Genomic DNA, 23217 nt, shown 5'->3' with positions numbered 1-23217 from the left:
TTTCTAAATAGATGTAAATGACGAACCTGATTTGGTGCAAGTGTTTCTGGGATATGGTCGGGATGATCCATCATTAGTCTATTCCCACTATGAAATGTTTACTGCAAATATATGTCCATCTTGTGATTTTGTCAGTAGTAAAAGATCCTCTTCCACAAGCACGTACCTAATGCCCGCACTTCTCAAGATTGTTTCGATTTTGTAAATGGAATCCAAAATACACACGTCATATGTTCATGATCTGAATATCTACTACACTGTATCACTGTTAAAAAGACCAAAGCAACAATGTCTTGAAGCACCACGATTTTTTCACTTTTCAGGGATAGATGCAATCTCTTCAGTGTGTTCTGCCATTTATATTGTAGTACAAAAGCCGGTTTATTTGTCCTACATTCAGCAACTGAGTCTGCATGCTATAAATAGACATGCTATTTTTAGCAATTAACCGTGTCGGTTGATCTCTGCTATATTCCCTAATTAACACCCTACAGGCATCACATTGTCTAAATGGGGCATTTGAGGACAAAAATGAAAGCTAAAGTTATTCTTTTGAAGTACTCTTATAATGACTACATTCGTTCGGGGATCTTTCTGCCACTGAACTGAATCATTGTAAACAGCAGAGTTAAAATGATCAATTGATCAACTGTTTTCCCACTCAGCAACTGGTTGAAGTAGGACTTTCATAAGTCTTTGAATTTGCTGCCCAGCTATTGCATCATGTTTAACACTACATGTGTGCCTGTGATTTTAGTAATTTATACATTGATATATAGATTGTGACCATGTAATCGACTGAGAATGCTGCAACATTTTGTTGTCATGGATCTGAAACAGATGGGTATTGAAAATAACAGGTTCTTACAATGCATCTTGTAAATTCTTTGTTCTTAAAAAAAGGGGAGGTGGGCATTAATAAATTGTGGGTCTTAATTAGGGAATATGCAGTAATATTGTTCGCATCTGCATTTCAGTTAATTAATTTTTTGAAATGCACAATGTTTGATTAGTTATCATTTTATTTTGTAATTTTTTAATGTTTCTTCTTATTAGTACACTAATCAATGACTGGTAATTTTTCATGAATGTTTTATAACTATGAAATGAGTACACTTGTATATTTTGCTTTATTCTCATTGACAGAAAAGATTACTCTGCTTATATTATTCACATTTATTCTAGTACATATGTATCGATCCTTTTCCCTCCATCCAGTGTATGTTCAAGTAATAGAAGAAAAAATGGGACCTTATCAGGTCAGAAAGTGGTGTCATTTAGTGAAAAAAAAGGGTTTCAAATACTCTTGTGTCCACCATAGACATGGGAGGTCATGGGTTCGAACCCCGGCCAAGCCATACCAAAGACTTAAAAAATGGTACTAACAGCTACCTCACTTGGCATTCAGTATTAAGAGGTTAGTGTTAGTACTGGTCGGCCTGGTGTCAGGATAATGTGACTGGGTGGGACATTATGCTCCATGTCTGCAGCATGATACATCAGTGCTAGAAACTACCATACTGCAGACATCATAGCGATATGATTGAAAACTTGTTAAAGCTACGTTAAAAAGCTAAATCACACATACTCAAATACTCTTACATGTTTCTTGTTTATTTAAGAAATTCATCGCATCACAGGTGCTCATATTGTGGATTTATTCAGTTCTGTATTAAATATTAAAGTTTCCAAAACTTCATATGCTTTGATTTTGGTCAATATGGAGACATGGGTTTTTACAAAATTTTATTGTGATCAAATACATTACTGCATAAGCTGTTTGGGTCTTTGTTATTTTAGTTAACAAGGAAACTAGAGAACAGTGCTTTTGTCTGACTCATAATTGACTGAGACAAAGTAAACAACGGAAAAGTTAATATTTTTTGCACAAATTAATAAATGCATGACCAGAAGGCCTGTCATTATTATCAGCCTCCACTTTCATGAACCTTCCATACTGGGATTTGAAAATCCATCCTTGAGTAACCATTCCTCTCTAGTTTTTATTTTGGACATTGGCTCAGCATTTTATCCTTGCTTTACACTACTTTGGAAATAAATGTGGCACTAATTTTGCTGAAGATGTAATATTTTCTTCTTTGCATATTAGTGATCCACCATGTGCTTTCATTTGGCACCCAAGCTAATCAGAATCATTATGACATAATATTCAGCCAGTGAAATGGATTGTCTTTTGATTCTTTGTCCATGAGTTCACTTGATTCAGTCTAAAATCAACTGAAATTAGCTTTTATCTTTGTTTTTTCCTTAGGTGTTTTTATGTGCTCAAAGATGAAAAATAACTCATTGGCTCAAGGGTACATCCTAGATTAAAACCTGAAATATCTCTCTCTCTGTCTCTCTCTCTCTCTTCGTCATCATCATCATCAAGAATATCATCATCTCTCATTTGCAGTGTTAATTGCCCAGTATTTGATTCCTTCCAGCCACTCAAATTCTTACACCAGTTCTTTAAATAGGCCGAATAATTCATGACTCTTCCTGTGGCAAAATAAATGGTAAGTTGCTGTCATCTTTAATTTGTATGTTCATTTTCCTCTCTTGCATGAAAGAGAAAAAATGTGCACCTCAAAGTGGCTTGACTGAGTAGACTTGGTGCATTCCTGGAAATCCCCATACACTGTATGATATACTATATAAGTCAAGACTAACTGCAACAACTAGTAGATCAGTCTATGTTGTTTGTTCTATTCATTACTCCTAATACACTGTAGACCAACATCTGCCATTTAAGTTTGTAGTTGGACTCCACTTGTATGTTCCAATATACAGTATATAACTTGACATGGAATACGACTAGGATGAGAAAGATTTTTATGTCAAGTGGTTTAGGTGCTGAAATTTTGTATCAAAAGGGTCTTCAAGGCACAGTTACTTTCAAATTTAATACAAAACTCTAATTCCATGATTTCAAAGCATAATTAAACACTCCATCTGTTGCATATTTTCAGGGTGCTTGAGACCTTTCAGAAAAAGAAATTTGTAGAGGTTCAAGATGGCTTTGCAAAAGAGATAGGAGAACAGAAGAGAGAACTTTTAAAGGTAAACAAGCAGCATCCTGTCTTATTTTTTCATGTACTATAGCATCTTGCTTGATGAAATTGGTGACATTTTTAACTTTTATGATTTTGGATTAAAATATTTTCAAGCCATGTTCTATAAATCTTGAACCATTTAAAGGCAAGACTTGTTGTTTTTGTATAATTCTTGCACATGTTTTTGACATTCTACCAAAAATGTGCATTCTTGGGTATGAATTCATGTCATTGTATTGATTCTACCTCATATGCAAGCTAAGGTAACTAAGTGGTTAGCATGTTAGACTCAGAACCAAAAGTGTGAAAGTTCAACTCCAACCATCAGACCAGCTTGGGTCAGCTACTGTGGTGTGTCCTTGGGCAAGGTAATTTGATCCAATTGTCTTGGCACTAAATAGCCTACTTGTGTTGCTCTGCCAAAAGGCACCAAACCAAACCTATTAGGAGTTGAGTGTTAAAGATTACGTTTTCTGGCAATGACCACCGGCACACATAAAAGCAGCCATCATTAATTAATAGTAGCTCTTTATTTATTACTCTTTTGCAGTACATTGTTTGGGCTGATTATGGTATTCTATTCAGCACATTTTGAATCAAATGTACACCTCAAAAAATAGAACACTTGTGCTTGGCACATTATGTGAGTATGCTAAAAAGAGGACACAAAGATAACATTGTAAGAAAACAACTTTATTTACACACTTACACAAAGTCTGAAAAGGACAACATTGTCAAAAAGCCAAAAGTCTACACTAAAGCAGTAAAGAAATTTCAATAAAATAGAAAAACTATTTCACACAAATGATAATAAGTAAAAGCGTTATCCAAAAGTATTGGTAAATGAAAGCTGAATAAACTAATTTCATTCCTGTAAGTCAAATTGATCTATTAGGTCTGATATGGTAAAAGTACATGTCTTTATTTGATCTTTCAAAAACAAAATTTCAGTTGAAAAGAGCAGTTTATGTGTATGTACTTGTATGTTATTTAAATCTTTACTGATGTCAGCTTTATTTCTGTCTATCCAATGTTGAATCACATGGTAGGTAAACAAAATTACTTCCACCTCATTCTGCCTGACTAATATTACTGCCAGAGTTAGGATGCCCTAGTAGCTCGGTTGGTAGAGTGTAAGACTCATAATCCAAGGGTTGTGGGTTTGATACCTGCCTTGGTCTGTCATTCCACATTATTCCCGTTTCTTCAGCATGATAGCCAACAATGTGTTAAAGGTGCCATTAAAACCGAAAAGAAACAAAAACTATCGAGGATTTCATTTCTGTTGTGACCTGAATGATGTAAAGCTGCCAACATCACTTTTAACTTATTGAAATATCTAGAGCATCTGCTTTTTCGTTTCTTTTGATAAAATTTCCTTCCATTCATCAAATAATATCCATTCCAGTTACTGTGCAGCAACATAAATGCACTGTAATGTGAAAGACCTTTGCCAAAACAGTTCAGAGCTTGCTATGAAACATGGAAAATACATATAACTGAACAGAGGTCAGATTAGGAGATTTGCAATATCTGGTTGGAATTTCAAATCAGGAGGATTTTAGTTTACCCAATATTTAGCTTGCAATGGATAAAAATTACAACTTTTGAACAAACCTTTTTTTTTCTTCTGTATTTACATATGCACATAATTTCATCATCTCTGTCCTTTCACAGAAAATTATTGCCTTTCATAACGTCCTAATATGTAGCACTAGCATTTTTATCCTTTCTTGTGAATCAATGCTTGGATTATATTTGTGGCAGTCCTCATTGTTGATGATCTCAACAATTAGAGTGGCCTGGGAGGTGCCAGATGGTTTAAGGTTTTCATCTTAACAGATCACTGATTTCTCACCTCATCTCAGCTTGCCAGTAGCTTCCCACTGAATAATGGTTCTTCCTGGTGTATTGTCAGGTTCTTGCTGTCAGATTTATCTGCTGTCATGTGCTAAAAATTGGTATTACCCACTAAGTCAGCCTGAACTTTACTCAGAATAGAAAATGTCTTTTCAGTGTCTGCTTTAGAATGAGGCAATGTTATTACAACTCTACCAAGTCCATCAAGAACTTAAATTTGTTTCATTGTGGGTAGATTCAGGATGCTGACTGACTGCCAGACCTGCTTACAGTTGGTGCTATCTGAGTCTGACTAATCCAACCATGATCCATAAATGTCTTTAATCCTTTCTGAATTACTTCTGGTGACACATATTATAATATCTTGACAAACTTTAACTGTCAGCCTAAGGGATCTAAGTAACATTGTTTTATACTGCCTGAATTTTTTAATTATCCAATCATAATCCATTCCTGCCTTTAATCCTTTCAAAATTACAACTAAATACACTCAGTATAATCCAATGATTATTTTTAGGTTATTGTCAGTATAATTTACAATTGCAGGGTAAACATGTTCATAGTCATATGAACATAGGAAGCCTTTATCGTAAATATTCAACCTTGGAAACAAGCTGTGAAAAAAAGAATAAAAATAGTTCTTGACTTTTTTTGTTGATACAATTTTGAGTACACGGGATTTCAGTGAGTGATGGGATGGACAGGGGAAATCACCAATTTTATGAGGCAAATGCTCCCCACCAGGAAGGTCACATGCATGATAGAACAGTCTTATTTTTCTAGAAGGTGATTGTGCCATTGTAACTTGACTTTCCTTTTTTTTAAAACTCTTTCAGTTTGAAATATCATCATTGTAGTCATTTTACTGAGTTTTAACACAGATAAATAGTATTGACGTTTGTTTTATCAGACAATTGCATTGTGTAAATCAATAACCTGCTCCCTATAGAGTTGATATTCGTCTTGCCTCTCTTGGTGGATGGTGGGTCACCATGTACATGGTATAGTAGTTATCTGATGCTAAAACATTGTATTTAAATGTTGCATACTGGTGTTTTTCTAACAAATTGAATCACAAAAAAGTTAGATTTATTTCCCTTTTAAAAATAGTTTTTGCCTTGTTTTTTGTTCCAACAAATCTCACAACATGTAAGACATACCGGTAGCAGTCATAAGTCATCAGCTTTGGTCAGAGTTTGTTTAAAGGCAATTTCTCTTGTTTTGGATCTTCAACAGACTTTCCACATCAAAGCATTTTTGTGGGGAAGGGGGAGGTGAGACCCTAGATAATGAAGGGAGGTTGAGGTCACAATTGTTTATTGACATTTCTTTTAGAATGAAACAAACTTTTATCATGTGTCTATGGATAGTTCTAAATTTTGAAACAATGTACATTGAGTGTCTTTTCTTAACGCTACTATAATATACACATTTGGAGTTTTGCATCTCATAGTGCCAAATGGTGCTCAGCTCCAGAGTTCACTAAGGGCTTTCCTAGATCGTTTTTAGACTTTACTTTTAAGCATTACAAATTGTCCACCTTATCATGAAAGTTTGCGTAGTTAGTAGGTGCCGATGGTGGAAGCAGATCAGGAGCCTGATAACATCCTGTATTATTCTGCACATACAGAGTAATATGTGTTAAAGTATTTGCATCCACTCCAGTGGTTGTATAGCATAGAAACACTATGTTTCTGGTTATGTGTTGGTGGGCAACCAGCCTATGCCCACTGCTAAAACAACACAGTCACCAAAAGAAGAAAGGAGGGGTCCTTTTCAGGGAGTGGGAAGTTGCCTTGCCTACCTATTGCTTGTTGTTAGAAGCATTAGATGTTGAATCAAACTCCCATGTATGGTTTGGAGGGTCAGGCATAGCCTTCTGCATTGCAGACTGCTAAAAACATTACCAGTGGAGTCAAACCTCACTTAACCACTACTACTATAGGTCAGATTTGACTGGAGAAAAAAAGTTATTTTGCATAATAAATTTAATATCTTGACAAAATTTGAGGACGGCTTGCATGTATAGTATGGAAGATGCTTATTGATTTTTGGGATAATAAGGTCAAAGGTCTCAGAGTTGCTTTAAGAAAAATGGATTTTGCAGATTAACTTTTGTTCTAAATCAAATTTCTTGACCAATCATTGTGGATGGCTTGTTATTAACCTTGGGTCAGAAGTCATGATCATAGTAAGTCTAATAAGAAAAGGGTTTCTTTACTTTAATTTCATGTCAAGATCTCATTCCTTGACCAAAGGTAAGTGTCACTGAGATCCCTTAGTTGGTGATTTCCCAAGTCAACCAAACTGCTAGTTCCTACTTTGAGGACTATTAAACACTGGGTGGGTATATAATGTGTCAATAATGGTAGGATGATCAGACTGTACTAGGATGGGTATATTATATGTCAACAATGGTAGTATTAACTACAGGGTGGGTATATAATGTGTCAACAGTAGTACTATTAAACATGGGGTTTGTATATAATGTGTAAACATTGATACTATTAAACATGGGTTAGATATATACTGTGTCAACAATGGTGCTACTAAACACAGGATGGGTACATAATGTGTCAGTAATAGTACAATCAATCAATCAATCAATCCTCTGCGCCATCTGGTACTTGAGGCGACAGCAAGGGAGCACCATTTTGGTCTGTCGGCTGCTGTTATGGGGGCGGTCTGCAGGGTGAGGCCTCTGGTCTGGAATTCTCGCTCCACGGTACGGCGCCAGGTCTCTTTGGGTCTGCCACGGTTCCTTTTCCCCTATGGAGTCCATCTCAGTGCCACCGTTGGTAGTGAGTCAGGGAGCATTCTGCAGATGTGGCTGAGCCATCTCCATCGACGAGTTGCAATGGTCTCAGCGATGGTGTTTGCGCCCGCTCTGTACCGGAGTTCCTCATTCGAGATCATGTTTGGCCAGAAGACCTCATGATCCATCGCAGGCATTTGGTCTGGAAGACTTTGAGCTTGCATTCTATGTTAGCAGTGGTCTTCCAACACTCTGACCCGTACAAAAGGATGCTCAGCACGTTGCTCTTGAAGATACGGATCTTTGTGTGGGCGCTGAGGTTTGTTGACCTCCAGATGGGCTTCAGCATTGCAAAGGCCTGGTTGGCCTTGCTGATTCTTGTGGTGACTTCCCTTGTGCAATCTCCATCCGTGGCAACCTTGCTGCCCAGGTACGTGAATTCGTCTACTTCTTGCAGGGGCTGGTCATTGATGGTGATTGGGTCGCCCACTCTAGTGTTCTTCCTCAACACTTGTGTCTTCCCTATGTTGACGCAAAGACCTATGGTGCTTGCTGTCTGTACCAACTGTTGTGTCTTCTGTTGGATATCCTGGTGTCTGCTTGCCAGCAACCCGATGTTGTCAGCATAATCCAGGTCATCGAGCACTGAGGTCAGCGTCCACTGTATTCCTTGCCTCCTGTCCTCTGTGGTGCGGTGCATGATCCAGTCAATGGCCAGTGAGAAGAGAATTGGCGAGAGAATGCATCCTTGCTTCACTCCGGTTTCCACCTTGAATGGTTCAGTGAGTAAGTTGTTGTGGATGACTCTGCACTCAAAGTTCTCGTACAGGGACCTGATGACATTGACAAGTTTCTGGGGGATGCCATAGTGTCATAGGATCTTCCACAGAGAGGCTCGGTGCAGGCTGTCGAAGGCCTTCTCAAAGTCCACAAAGACCACATAAAGGGATCCATTCCACTCATGGGACTGCTCAAGGATCTGTCTCAGAATGAAGATGTGGTCGATGCAGGATTTGCCCTTCCTAAAGCCTGCCTGTTCCTGTCGTAGAATGCCGTCCACAGCTGTTGTGATGCATTGGAGAATGATACAACTGAAAATCTTACTGGTGATGGATAGTAAGGAGATTCCTTGCCAGTTGTTGCAGTTCACCAGATCTCTTTTCTTGGGAAGTTTGACGGTGATTCCTGTTTTCCAGTCATTTGGTGCTTCTTCACTATCCCAGATCTTTTGGAGACTCTGGCAAAGAAACTAAGGTGTCTTTGTGTCTTCTGCCTTCAGCATCTCGGGACATACTCCATCATTGCCAGGTGCCTTCCCACTCTTCAGCTTGTGGATGGCCTGCTTGACCTCCTCAACAGTGATGTCATCGCAGTTGATATCAAGGTCCTCCTCTGCTTCAGGAATGTCAGCGAGTACTGGTGGGTCTGGGCGATTCAGTATGGACTCAAAGTGTTGCTTCCATCTCTTCAGCTTCTCCTCCTCCACTGTGACAAGAGTTCCATCTTCATCTCTCACTGGAAGGTCGTGGTGCTGGCCATAGTCGCCCTTCAGTTTCTTGGTGTTCTGGTACACCGTCTTCATGTCTTTCTGTTCTGCTGCTGCCTCTGCCTCCTTTGCCAGTCTCTCTGTGTATTCTCTCCTTGCTGATTTCTTCACCTCCTTGTCTTTTTCTCTATACCCCGTCGAATGTCTCTCTTTCAGTCTTGGTGACTTGGCGTCCAAAAGTCTCTTCTTAATCTGTCTTCTCTCGCCTATGTGAGTCCACGTCTCTCCTGATATCCACTCTGTCTTCTTACTATTCCTATAACCTAAAACTACTTCTCCTGCTTCCTTCATTGCTCTGTTGAAATTGTCGATGGTCAGCGTTGTCTCGTCTTCTAGAACACTAAACCTATTCCTTAGGGCCAGCCTAACCTCTTCCTTCACTTTTGGATCTTTCAGCTTGGCCACGTCGAAGCGCTGATTCCTAGAGACCCCTATCCTAACTTTCCTAAGCTTCAAAGTCATCTTGGCCACCAGAAGACTATGGTCGCTGCCGATGTCAGCATGCCGCATCACTCGCACGTCCTGCAGGGAATGTTTCCATCGGCCGTTGATGATGATGTGGTTGATCTGGTTCTGAGTTCTGCCGTCTGGTGATGTCCATGTGAGCTTGTGGATGTCCTTGTGCTCGAATAGGGTCCCTCCTGTGACCAAGTCATTCTCCTCACAAAAGTTGACCGGTCTTTCCCCGTTGTCGGTCATCACAGCTACTCCATGGCGCCCCATGGTCCTCTCTCTGTCTTTATTGTCGCAGCCGACCCTAGCGTTGAAGTCGCCAAGTAGCAACAGCACGTCATGTCGAGGGACGTCCTCTAAAACGGCTTGTAGAGCGTCGTAGAAGGTGTCTTTGTCCTCTTCTTCTGCGTCGTCTCTTGGTGCATAGGCCAAAACAACAGTAATAGTACTCCTGCTTACAAATGTTTTATCATTTTTTTTTTGTAATTTGTTCAACTTTTTTGTAAATGCTTTTCATTTTTAGTAATAAGTCTAATGATAATTTTGCTTCAGAGAAAATCTGAGTCGAAGAGCAGTATGATGCATCATGATCAAATGAGAAGATTCCTGGAATACCTTGGCAAAGACCCGCAGATGTGGCCTTCAGTCAAAGAAGCTGGTGAGGATAAGACAGAATTTCACATTATTCTTTGAATTATATCAGAGACGTTGTTTATGTAGCATTGTCTCAACAATTGTCTCATTTAGTTTTACACATACAACCATTAATTCCTTTCCTGATAAGTTAAAATATATATATAAACCTCTTTCTTTGCAAATTTATTTTTAAATTTCTCCTTCGAATATGTTTCTAAAAGATTTCTACTTCAGATATGTTACCAATCATATTACATTATGAATATTAGCCTGCTACCTCACAAATCCAGCCCTCCTAAAAGACGAAAATTGTCATATTGTCATAGACAAAGAGCAATAACTCTTGCCCATTACCTCCCCTTGGCATCGCCAGGTGTCTCTAGTTTTTAGCTTTGCTGCTGTAATGGATAGCATCATCCAGTTTATCCTCTGACAATCCAAGCCATTTCTGTGTTCTATTTGACTCATCCTTTTGGATTTATGGTGTGGATTAATCATTTAAGCAGGTTGTATATATTTTTATTACAGTTTCTGCCAAATTTGAGTGATTTTGTCACCTTTAGGGAAATTTGTCTTTTTAAGACCACATCGCACCACACTATCGTTGACCTCTGCAAGATCATTACAAGTTAGCATTACAGACTTTATTTGCTTGCTCTGTTTGAAACAGTTGGTATTAGCGAGGTTTTTAACATGCTGCATTGCTATCAATGCTTTGTTTTTCCCTTCTTGTTTAGTTTCAGTAGTATGGTCAAGAAAATACTTGAGATGCATATGTTCAAAGCATAGTCTATAAGTTTTGAATGTAATTGTGACTTTTTCTATTTTGTTTTTAGTAACGGAATATATTTATGATTTGCTTTCTCTTCTTGTGTCATCTCAGCAGAATGTAATTTAAATGCAATAATGCAACTTCAGAGCATGGATGTCTACCGTAACTCTTGTTTTGTTTATGCTAAGTTTTGCACAATCTGTTATATGCAGCATCTCTAATACATAGTTGGATGAAGTCTGGGCTACCATATTAGCTAGTTAGTCACATACTAATTTGCTAATGTATGCTTTAAGCTTGTTAGTTACATACTGATTTGATAACCTATGCTTTGTTCTCTTCTTGTATCGTTTCTAGAGGAATGTTTACTAAATCCGTGAAATGCACTTTTAAAGCCATAGTACATTTGCCATTGAAGGGAAGGAAAGATGGAATAAGTCAAGGAAGAACATCTATGGTTTGTTGTTGACAATAGTGATTTATCGGGGAGTATTCCTCAATTTTAGGCAGCCCAGTGGGCGTAAGTTCTCCCACATGTCTGATCATGGCTTTTAGGCCTGGGTTCATATCAGATCAATTGGATCCACCTCCTTTTACCATTGCACCTTTGCTCGGCCATACAGCAGTCTCCAACCTGACAGCCATCACAGACTGTCCAGCATGGGATACCTTTTGGCCCAGCCAACTCCAGCTCATTGGGGTAGCGTTCCTCAATTTTAGGCATCCCAGTGGGCATAAGTCTTTCCGCATTTTGAAGCAGGGTCTTCAGGCCTATAAGTCTGGATACATTGGGTTTGTACCAGATCCATTGGATCTAATGCATAATAAAACTGCACTGTCGCTGTCTGTCCATCTGTTCCAACATGGGGATCTTTTTGCTGTATCGGTCCTGCCAGCTCTGATTTATGGGGATCAAAGTGACAGATCCTTCGGTCTAACCATACCATCAATTTCATGCCCTTTCTATGAATGAGATTTCAGTGAAAAATCTGTCTGTTCAGTCAAACCCTTGGAGCGGTCAATACCAGTGATAGCTGGAATGTCTTCTATACCGCAAGCTTTCAGACTGACTATTTGAAAACCAGCTGTCAAACCTAGCAAGCCGGACTTCTTTAACATTTTCATAGGCATGGAACTGAGTCTAGATACCACCTGGTGTGTATTCTCCAGAGCTGCAAGTAGACCCAGTTGGACCTAGACACATAGTGTGTGACAGAACTCCTTCAAATTCACCATCTTTCACATCTTACTCAGATTCAACCATTGAATGGACTGAAGTTTAGCTTTCAGGTTGCCTTTGAGGACATTTACAGGTTGTTGGCTACTTCAGAATTTCCTCCCCCACCTACCGCTACTCTAAAGAATTGGTAGATCTCGATGATGAGGAAGAGATGGACATAAGATGACAGACACCTTCACTACTGATCTCAGCACTTGACAAGAATATAGTAATTGTTTATATGCCCACTCATGTTTTATAAGGTGGATAAATGTGCTCCATTCTCATCAGAACTGGTTCAGGGTGTTACTGCACCTTCTTCATTGTTGGCAATTGGCACCTCTTAGACTCAACAGAGACACCCTGCAATAGCCACACTTGGGAGGCGATGGCCATGATTGCTTGAGTCATTGACCTGGGCTGCTCACCATACCATGATCAATACCCCCAATGGGTTATGCCAGTTAGGATACAATGTGTCACCTGTCTGCAATCCACGTCTCTCAAACCTTGTCATACCTTCCTTTTCTGGACAACCCTGTTCAGGTCACTGTTGCTTTGGAGGACGAATAGAGGCTCGTGATCTGTCCCTCCACTTTGCCGCTCAACCCACATGGGTGTTTTGGAACCACTCAATGCCCGCCATTGTGAGGGGATATTAAGCAGCCTCAGGAAAGGGGATCTTCTCAGTAACAAGTGCACAAATATTGAATCTTAAGAAGCAATTATACAGAGATGGTGGGAAACCAAATTGTGAGCCAACTGGATCTCTATTCCCTCAGAATAAGGGTGGGGTGATCTAATTCATTCAGATGGGCTGCAAGTTTCATTCATCAACAGTCCCCTCTCTTCCCCTCTATCCCTCATCATGGATGCAACCTCAGATTGGGGGAAGGATGCTTTTATACAACAGAAGATATGGTCACTTAGTTAAAGCCAGTGGAATTTCACAAAGACCACAGTCCCAGGGGTTTTATTCGGAAAACAAACAGCAAGTTGAGATCCATCATTGATTGGAGTCGCCTCAACCGATTCTAGGTGGAGATTGCGACATCAATCCACCTCTAAGTTCGATGAGACAAGTATGCCACCAGTCTTGTTCTGATCAACATATTTTCAAATCCCTCTCCACCCCTTGTCACGAACATTTTCTCCATTTTTGCTTACCACAACACCGTTTATCTGTTTAAAGTTCTCCGTTTGCCCTCAACATCAACCCTTGGACTTTTACTGAGATTATGGATTATGTCATCTACAACAACAGCAGCATACCTGGATGACATCCTCCAGAAACATATGGTAAGTTCTATTCTACCCCAAAGCAGGAATGATACCCTTTCTCTTCAGAATCTGTCCATCTGGACATGGATTTTTTAACCTAACAGAATCTGAAGCAACTTCCTTGTGTTCATGTAATCAGAATCATCAAGCACATTGGGTCCATTTCCAACAGGACTTAGATTTCACAGGAAAAGTGTTTTAGCAATTCCTTGGTTTATTCAAAGCAGAGCTTACTTGATCCAGCTTGATCATTTTCTTTACATGGACATTGTGAGCACAATTGCGACCTTTTTAAATCATCTTGATCAAACATAATAATCACACTTGAGATTCAATCATTCCTGTGTCAGTGATGCAACCCAGGTTGGCTTACCATGGGAATCCTGCTGGAGAAGCCCTGAGTGGAAATAACAGTAGGTACCGATGCCAATGCACGTGGTTGGGGTGCCTATCTGTTGCCAAACTTCACTTCCGTCATCAACATGTGGGAGCCAGGGAAACTGCCTCTGCAAATCAACAGAAATGTTGGCTGTCATCAATGCCTTCACCTCTGTAAAGATGTACTCTGAGGCAAAAACGGTCCTCATTCAATATTCATCTTCTTAACCATATGTTACGGTCACAGGTCAAGGCTGTTTTGCATATGTAATTAGGAGAATGGGTTATTGTTCGCATGGGGAATCCATCTATTCTTCCCGAGAAGGATACCCAAGGTAGAGGTTAGATGTTCAGAATCCCTTCCTCCTATTACTTATTCGCCTTATGTTGTTGTTGTTGTAGGGTTTAATGCCATTTTTCAGCACAAGATAGGCTATATATTGCGGCCAGTATTAATGGTGGAGGTAGAACCCGGAAAGAACCACCAACCCACAAGATGCTACTGGCAAGCTTTCTCACATACCCACATTAGCCGAATCCGAGACTTGAACCCACACAGACAGAGAGGAAATGGCAGTGATCCATAACGGAGAGCACTTTAGACCACTCGACCACTCAGGGCCCCGGCCTTAAACAGCTGTCCACTGGATCATAGACATTAACATAAACAATTGACTCTTTATCAAATATATTTATATCTTGCACATTACTGGGTAGTTGTTAAACCAAGGATTATTTCTGTCCAGCTTTTATTTTCGTGGCCAGTGCAGATGATCTCCATGCGGTTTTACAAAAAATATGTTGCAGAAATACAAACATTATTTGTCGCTATTCTCTACATTAAATCAGGTTTTTTTAAAGAAAATTTTATTGTCAAAGATGGTAAATAAATATATGTAGAAATTACCTCCTACTCTTATAAATTTATCAACATGTAAAGTTAATAACTTGACTAATTAAAAATTCAAAATCCAGCTAAATTTTTCCTGATAACAATTCATATCTAGCCCATCAAATAGCTCTTCAGATTTCCTTTCAGTTTAATTTTGTTCATTATAATTACAGCTTGTGTTCTGTGATACCAATTTACATAATGATAAGGACGTGCTCCAGATTCATCTACTTCCATTTGTGCGAGATGAATCAATAGCGTTGTTTGGACTTTAACTGAACCTTTTCGCTTTGTTCCGAAATGGATCTTACATGGCTCAGATTTTGTGTGTTGTTTTGCAGCTGCAGATCACTTTGAATGTATTAAATTTTATCAGTTTTTAATCTGTTAAAAATTAGTTTTTTCCTGTATGGTTTCAAAGCCAACTGGTTCCATTTTTTACATTAATTTCTATAATGGTAGTGTTCAAAATATGTATCTGAACAAATATGTAGAGCAAGAAAGAAATGTTAATATATGACAATAATTTGTTTTATTGTATAACTCACATTTAAAATAAAACCAAATATAATTTTAAATTATAAATCTTTTAAATCATCAGGTTTTTTATATCATGTGATAGTGAACTTCGTTGTCTAAAAGTAATAACTCTTTTTGAAACTACAACTTTGTAAATGTTAAGAGAGTCTCAAAACAATGTTATCTTTGCATATATTTATCAATCAAAACTTATTTCATATGGGTGCCATTTTCTGCCCTTTTCATAGTCAGCTACATTTTTAGAAATTGAGGTGCCTTTGTGACATCATTACACTGACTATGAGATATTTCCAGTAAGTACTTTTGTTGCAATTCTTGGACTTAAAAAGAAAATATAGAAACAAGTCTTCTGTTTGAGGATCTGATTATGTAATGGTGTTTTTACTGTCTCAGATGTCCATTTTGCCAGCTGAGCTGTGTGTGGCTAATAGTTCAAGCCTTCATTTAAGAGCTAGACTTTGTGGACTACTGGTGTAAATTATTAAAAGGTTGCTAGAAGACAAAAACAGATAAAACATTTGGTTAATTGAACAATCTGATATTTCATCTATGCTTACAATTTCATTCTAAAAGTTTCTTTTTGTAGATGAAGCTTTGAAAGAAGTTACAAAGTCTTCTGAACAGGTCAAAGAGCAGATTGAAGAAGAGAAAGAAAAGATTCAAAATTTGTCTGAGACGGCTAAAGAAGGTATGTATTGCCCAATATTGTTCTTGCTAATAAAAGATAATTTGTTTTGTATGTTTTTATTGGTTTTAATTCACTTTTAGCATACTTTGAGGTGTATCATGTGGAACAAATCGAATCTATATGCCTTTTCCAAGACACACTGAGGCGGCTGGCTTGGGCAGGTATAAAGTCCATAACCCTTAAATTAGGAGTTCAGCACTCTACCAGATCAGCTACCAAGTTATCCCTTTATTTAAAATAGGATGAATGAATGTGAGACTGCTTCTACATATAATGAAAATATATCAGATTTATTTAAGTTGATTCATGGATATAAGATGGTAATTGACAATTCTGTCTTATTCAGTTGTCAACTAGGCCATTATGTTTATATCTGATAGTGATGTTGTGTTGTAGGCACAAAATTCAGTGCAGTTATAACTAGAACACTAGTATTTTGAAAACCAGGGCTACATTTTGTGAGTCCAGTATAATTACTCTCATTTTTATTTTAACACAGAATCAATGAGCAGAAAATGTAGCTCCAGGATTCAGTGTTTTCTCACCACCAATAGCGCTGTTATTGTTGCCAATACCTACCATGCCTAACAGTATCAAAAATTACAGTACTGGGTAGCCTGAAATGGTCCTTGTTTTATTTTACAACCAGAATTTAATTAAAGCAGATATTCTGGCCAGGTTACATAAATAAATAGAGCAAACCCATCTGTTTCAATATAAAAGGAATATGTGGAGAGATCAGTTGACCTTTTGTTACTCTTGCTGGTTGTTTTATTTTTGTTTGGCTGTTATTCTTACAAAAGGATGTTTACTTGTGTGATGACATGATCTGATTACAATGTGCATCTTTTTGTGTTCATTGCTTGTAGTAATACCTCCATCAATACCCACAGTACCATCTGTAACTTGAATATTTTAAGATGGCCATTATATTTGTTTGAATTCCTTCACCTATCAGTTGATATTTGGGATTTATTTTGCAAAACAAATAAAGCCACCAAACAAGGCATAGCTTCCAAAGTTAACCTCCCCAATCACCATTAAGTGTCTATAAATGAGGTATGATCAGGGACTTGAAATTGTTATGGCTTTTCTTACGTGGTATTTTTAAAATGTTGTTCTTTGGTCAGAGGAGTTGTTTATTTTAAGAACAGAGAGTACAGTTGAATGCACAAATGACTGCACATTGATCTGATTGGTATAACATTGGATAATATTTTGTTGAAAAATCTGATTGGTATAACATGTTTGGATAAGATTTTGTTGAAAAATCTGATTGGTATAACATGTTTGGATAAGATTTTGTTGAAAAATCTGATTGGATAACATGTCTGGATAAGATTTTGTTGAAAATCTGATTGGTATAACATGTTTGGATAAGATTTTGTTGAAAAATCTGATTGGTATAACATGTTTGGATAAGATTTTGTTGAAAAATCTGATTGGTATAACATGTTTGGATAAGATTTTGTTGAAAAATCTGATTGGTATAACATTTTGGATAAGATTTTGTTGAAAAATCTGATTGGTATAACATGTTTGGATAAGATTTTGTTGAAAAATCTGATTGGTATAACATGTTTGGATAAGATTTTGTTGAAAAATCTGATTGGTATAACATGTTTGGATAAGATTTTGTTGAAAAATCTGATTGGTATAACATGTTTGGATAAGATCTTGTTGAAAAATCTGGTATAATATGTTTGGATAAGATTTTGTTGAAAAATCTGATTGGATAACATGTTTGGATAAGATTTTGTTGAAAAATCTGATTGGTATAACATGTTTGGATAAGATTTTGTTGAAAAATCTGATTGGTATAACATGTTTGGATAAGATTGTGTTGAAAAATCTGATTGATCAGCAAATTTATTTAAAAAATTTGTTTTGGTCCCATTTCATCTTTATATATACAAATATTAAACATACCTACGTTTTAACACAGTGTAAACAATTTTATCAATAACAATACCAATTCACTAATATAAAGCAGTATTTTAAACTGGGTGTTTTGAACCAGATGAACAGTGATATGTATCTATGGAAACAAATACAATGGGGACTATTCATTTAATGTGAGGAAATGATGAATGGGGGGGGGGGTTCATTTGCATTATCAGTGCAATACAGATTCTGTTTTTTACCCCCAAAAATGGTGAATGTCCAGTCTTTTTTATTTACATTTGGAAATAATGGACTTTGCTTTATATTTGGGGAAAATATTTTTTTAAAACATTCTTTAATAGAAATTAGTTTTAATTTTTATTGATTTTTTAATGGTTTACATTTCAAGAATTATTTAACTCCAGCAGTGTAATATCAGATTTAAAACCTCGATAAATAATGTGTTGAGTCTCATTTATATTATTGGAGCCAAGAAACTTTATTCAGTAAATTAAAATATTCAAAGATTCCCATTGCAAGAAATGCTAGCATTTTTTTCTTGTTGTTCTTATCATGGGTAACAATTTCTATTTTGGACAATGGTTAGTCCAGTTTTATTCATTATTTCCACTATATATAGAAAACTTTTCTTTACATGGAAAACTTGCAAACAAACTTCTGGATCCAACTATTCCCTCCATCCTTAAGATGCTAAATTCCTTATAGTGTCACCCATACTCAGCAGCATCAATTGGGCACACAGTATCTTCCAGGCCATAGTGTAGCTTCGCATATATCTACATAGATAGTTGTTCATTGTTGAGATATTTTCAGAATATTGAATAATACATGCTTTTACTCTTGTTCTGGGTAAAACTGAGGATACATGTTTATGGAACTTGTAACTGTTTTGCAGGATATGATTTGCTGCAGTCCAACTTAAAGAAATTAAATGGCAAGGTGAAGTTATATGAAGAAAAAGTAAGTTGTATGTACTACACACATTAAGAGTGGGTTTATTACTTTTTACATGTGTAAAATTTAGATATTTATCACGGATATATTTCCAGGACTTTATAATCAGATTTTCCCCTATGATTTTCTGCATTGGTAACTTTCCTGTTGTAACTCATCATTTTTAAGATCTATCCACCTGCAAGTGTAATGACAGTCCATTTCTTGACATTACTAACTCTATTCCTTGAGGGGGCCCCGAGTGGCCGAGTGGTCTAAAGCGCTCTCCATTACGGATCACTGCCATCTCACCTCTGTCTGCGTGGGTTCGAGTCTCGGATTCAGCCAATGTGGGTATGTGAGAAAGCTTGTCAGTAGCTTCTCGTGGGTCAGTGGTTCTTTCCGGGGTTTTCCCGGGTTCTTCCTCCACCAATTATACTGGCCGCCATGTATAGCCTATCGTGTGCTGAAAAATGGCGTTAAACCCTACTACAACAACAAATCTATTCCTTGATATTACTAAGTCCATTCTGTTTGAGTGACAGGTTGGCAGTCTGTTGAAAGTAAAAGAGACTTTCAGTAGATGTTGGTAAGTTTGGATTGATGCTTGATTAAAAATTCCACATATCAAAATCATTTAAATGTCTCATGATGAAATGGTAAGTTATGTTACAAGTCAGTGCTATTAAAAACATTAGTCAGTTGTTGCAGTAATACATTTTTTTTTGTATGCCCCACGAAAACATTGGTACAGGAATATACTATCACTTGTCCATCCATCCATCCCACCTAATTATGGTTTGTGGTTGGGCACATTTCCAATCACTGTAATGGGGAATAATTATTCCATTAACACATTTCTAGTTGAATGTGCTATCAAGTCTAAAAGTATCAAGTAATCTGAATGAGTTCTAAAGGTATTCCAAATGAGAATCTGTACTGTATTGATGTATAAACAGTACATAAGAATCACTATGATATAATCCCAAAATGTCTTAAAATGAATTCAAAGTAATTTCATGACAGCTATTATTTCAATCAATTGGAATATTTCAAGCACTCTAATTCCAATGAATAATTATAACAAATAAATGAATCCTCTCAATGAAAAACCTCCAAGACAGGTTTTTACTACTAAGAATGCTTAATTCTACATACTAATTCTCAGACATAGATAACCGTAATGTATTACTAAAACATAAAGATAGTTCAATAACTTATTTACACTGCACATAAAACTGGGAAACAAGGCCAGCCACTCATCACTAGCTAATCAGAAATTAGGTCAGCTTGGCCTTCTTTTTTTTTAAAACTTTGACCTGCAGTCAGATCACATGATGTTTACTTCATCAATAGTACAACTGAACCTTGAAACTTTTTAATGAGTCTGTGCACAATATACTTATCTTTAAGTGCAAACTTACAATCGATGGGAAAATTATTATATCAAATATCATTATCTAAATGACCTTGCAAATTATGATCTGGAATGATAATACACATATATAACAGTATATTCATTGTTTTCACCATAAATTCAGCAGTGTCAAAACTGCAGTGTTCCTGCATTCTCTACTGCATGATACTGTACAAGATGCTACGAAGTTTGCATTGTAGTGCATACATGAATACTTGCTGGCAATTTTGTTTGTGTCCTTTTTGCACATTGTTTTATATTCCCCCAGAATTAACAGAATTTAAAATAGCTTTCTTTAAGCAGTGTTTTCTTTTCATTATTAAATAAATCAAAAATACACTGAAAAGAAGTATGTCTTGTCATAAAAAGAGGTATATATATATATATATATATATATATATATATATATATATATATATATATATATATATATATATATATATATATATATTGTACAAGAGATCTCTCATTTTCTCCATTCTTTGTATCAGGAGATGAAATTCATATTTGAATCAGTCCTAAGTTTTAAAAGAAATGAGTATATAATAAATATTTTACTTTATTTTAATGGGAAAATATCTACTTTTTTCCGAGCGATGCTGCATTCCTAAAGTCATGCAGTATTGCTCTGAGAAAACTTGTTTCTATTTTTCCGTACAAGTGTAGTAACCACACATTACATAGCAGCTTAACAGTGGTTCATATTCCGTCTGCTTTACATGTTAAACAAATACCTTGAAGATGAAATTTGATTATAACAATTGTTGTATTAAATCATCATATATTTATGTGACTCTAACTTTTAGCTTCAGAAGCTACAGGCACTGAAGGCTAAACAAGAGATGCTTTCAGCTCAATTTGGAACTTACAAAGTAGAGGAACTGGATTTTAACAGACTCAGGATACAACAGGTACAACCAACGTGTGCCCCATGCTTTATCTGTAATTTATATAAGTTTTGTTCACAGAGGTTTCATATTCACTGCTCTCTGTGCGTTATAAAGCTAAGATCATAAATAAGAAAAGCTATCTATACTCTGTTTATTTTAGGACCCCTCCCCCAACATCTCTCCAAATTATTTTGCTGTAAAGAGACATTACCACAGTAATGTAACTTAGTCTTATTCATCAGTGCTTTGTATGAAGCTGCCATAGACCTAGGATCATGGCCTTTTGTTTGAAACTTGACTAGCTAAGGAACTTTGTCTTTAAAGTACACTTTGGGATGTTATCTGTCGTCCTAAAAATACCTATTGGTGTTTTCCTATGTAAACTGCATAATGGACATGTATGTGCCTGTTGGGCACTATTTCTAATGAAGTTATGACCCAGAGTTTCATTTTAAGGTGACCATTCTCATTAACTTATTGACTTATTTCTGCAAACATCAAGCGTATTTCATTGACGCTTTTCAGTACTGCATTTTCTCAATGTTTCTGATGATTGCCTTCCTTTATTGTAGAATGACCATTTTAAGTTTCATGTTTTGATTTATTTAATAGTAATTCTTTTTTTAACTGTGATTTTTCAAAGTTAGTAGTTATTTTAGAACATTTAAATCCTTGGTTTAGACATTCTGTAAAATTTACAAATTTGAAAGGGATTGTTTATATTCAGTAGATACAGTTATTCAAACTTCTGTGATTTGAATACCCAGTATTATCAGAACTATTCAGCCAACCCCTACTAAATTTGTTTGTTTACAGCTTTTTACATCTATTTTCCGAACATCGATTATTGAAATAAACCATAATCTAAGTAATTTACTGGCCCAGAATCCTACTGAAATCGTGAAACATTATTCAAAGTGTGAGAACCATCATGAGCATGTTTGATTTCTTGAATTGTGACACCTGTCTGTCCAAACTGTGAGTACTGATTAATCAAAAACTGTGTTCTTTTTATCGTTTGTCACTAGTTAAATAAATTACTCGCCCTTTTGATAATCCCATCATTAATTCAGTTAATATCAGTAATTTTATTACAAGTTTCTTGAAGCATTTTGTTTAAGAATGAGAAAAACAGTTGAAGAGAAGTGAATATCACATAAAAAAACAAGCTACTTTATCAAGTGATCCATTGACTCAGATCAAAAATTTGTTTCATGTTGATCATTTTCATGCTTTATATTGAAATCATGATAATGTTGCATGCTATGTGGATTATTATAATGATTACTATAATTTTTACTATTGTTATGTCTTTGTTTTATGCTGTGCCAATGAAATGGCTTCCTAGATACATAGTCAGGAAACAGAATACAAGAATAACGGAAATGGTGTTTTCTTTGTTTTTCTGTATATAAAGTATAGGTATCAGAGGTATATTAAAAATTTCATCAAACAAAACGGAAGAGCTAAAATAAAGGGTGTTATTGAAGGGAAAGAAATGTATTAAACTTGTACACTTTTCGCCTTCATGACCTTTGGTTATTTGAACTCTGGTATTGTGCAGAGTTATCTTCTAATCACCCAGGCATGGGATAATCAAGAGTCTACTAATGTGCTCATACCTATAATGCATATAGTATTCATGTTATCCAAAATTATGTACCAGCACATACCTTCTTTGGGGTGTTTTTCTCAAAATTATAATCCCAAAATGTTAAAAGATACAATCAAGCAATTTCTTCAGGCTCTCACACTACAACTATACACACACACACACACACACACACTTGTAAGACAAAAGACAAACTCCTGTATGCAGTGGACTGGGCATGAAAAGATTTATACATGCAACTAAAGGGACATAACCCTTAGGTCATTTAGAGATTAACATCCTATATCCATATAATTACTTTAATAGTACAAATAACTGATTTATTCATGCCAATGACAGGGTTCCCATACTACCGGGAAATCGGGAAAAAGTCGAGAGAAATGA

At 36.6% G+C, this 23217-nt stretch overlaps 1 protein-coding gene across 2 annotated transcripts in view; it reads left to right on the top strand.

Annotated features, from left to right (window-relative positions):
- The window catches only part of LOC149802055 (uncharacterized), a 100756-nt gene that overhangs the window by 54383 nt on the left and 23156 nt on the right, over positions 1-23217 (top strand). For both annotated transcript variants that reach the window (XM_089956460.1, XM_089956459.1), the window contains exons 2-6: positions 2973-3063; positions 10223-10328; positions 15975-16076; positions 18877-18941; positions 21138-21242. In XM_089956460.1, coding sequence (XP_089812586.1) covers positions 10247-10328; positions 15975-16076; positions 18877-18941; positions 21138-21242 — 354 coding nt within the window. In that variant the 5' untranslated portion in view covers positions 2973-3063; positions 10223-10246. The remainder of the gene's footprint in view (positions 1-2972; positions 3064-10222; positions 10329-15974; positions 16077-18876; positions 18942-21137; positions 21243-23217) is intronic.

This window comes from Sinohyriopsis cumingii, chromosome 4, assembly GCF_028554795.1.
Source record: "Sinohyriopsis cumingii isolate HCF-2022 chromosome 4, ASM2855479v2, whole genome shotgun sequence".
NCBI classification, from domain to species: domain Eukaryota; kingdom Metazoa; phylum Mollusca; class Bivalvia; order Unionida; family Unionidae; genus Sinohyriopsis; species Sinohyriopsis cumingii.
This window is presented reverse-complemented; position numbering and strand designations above follow the sequence as displayed.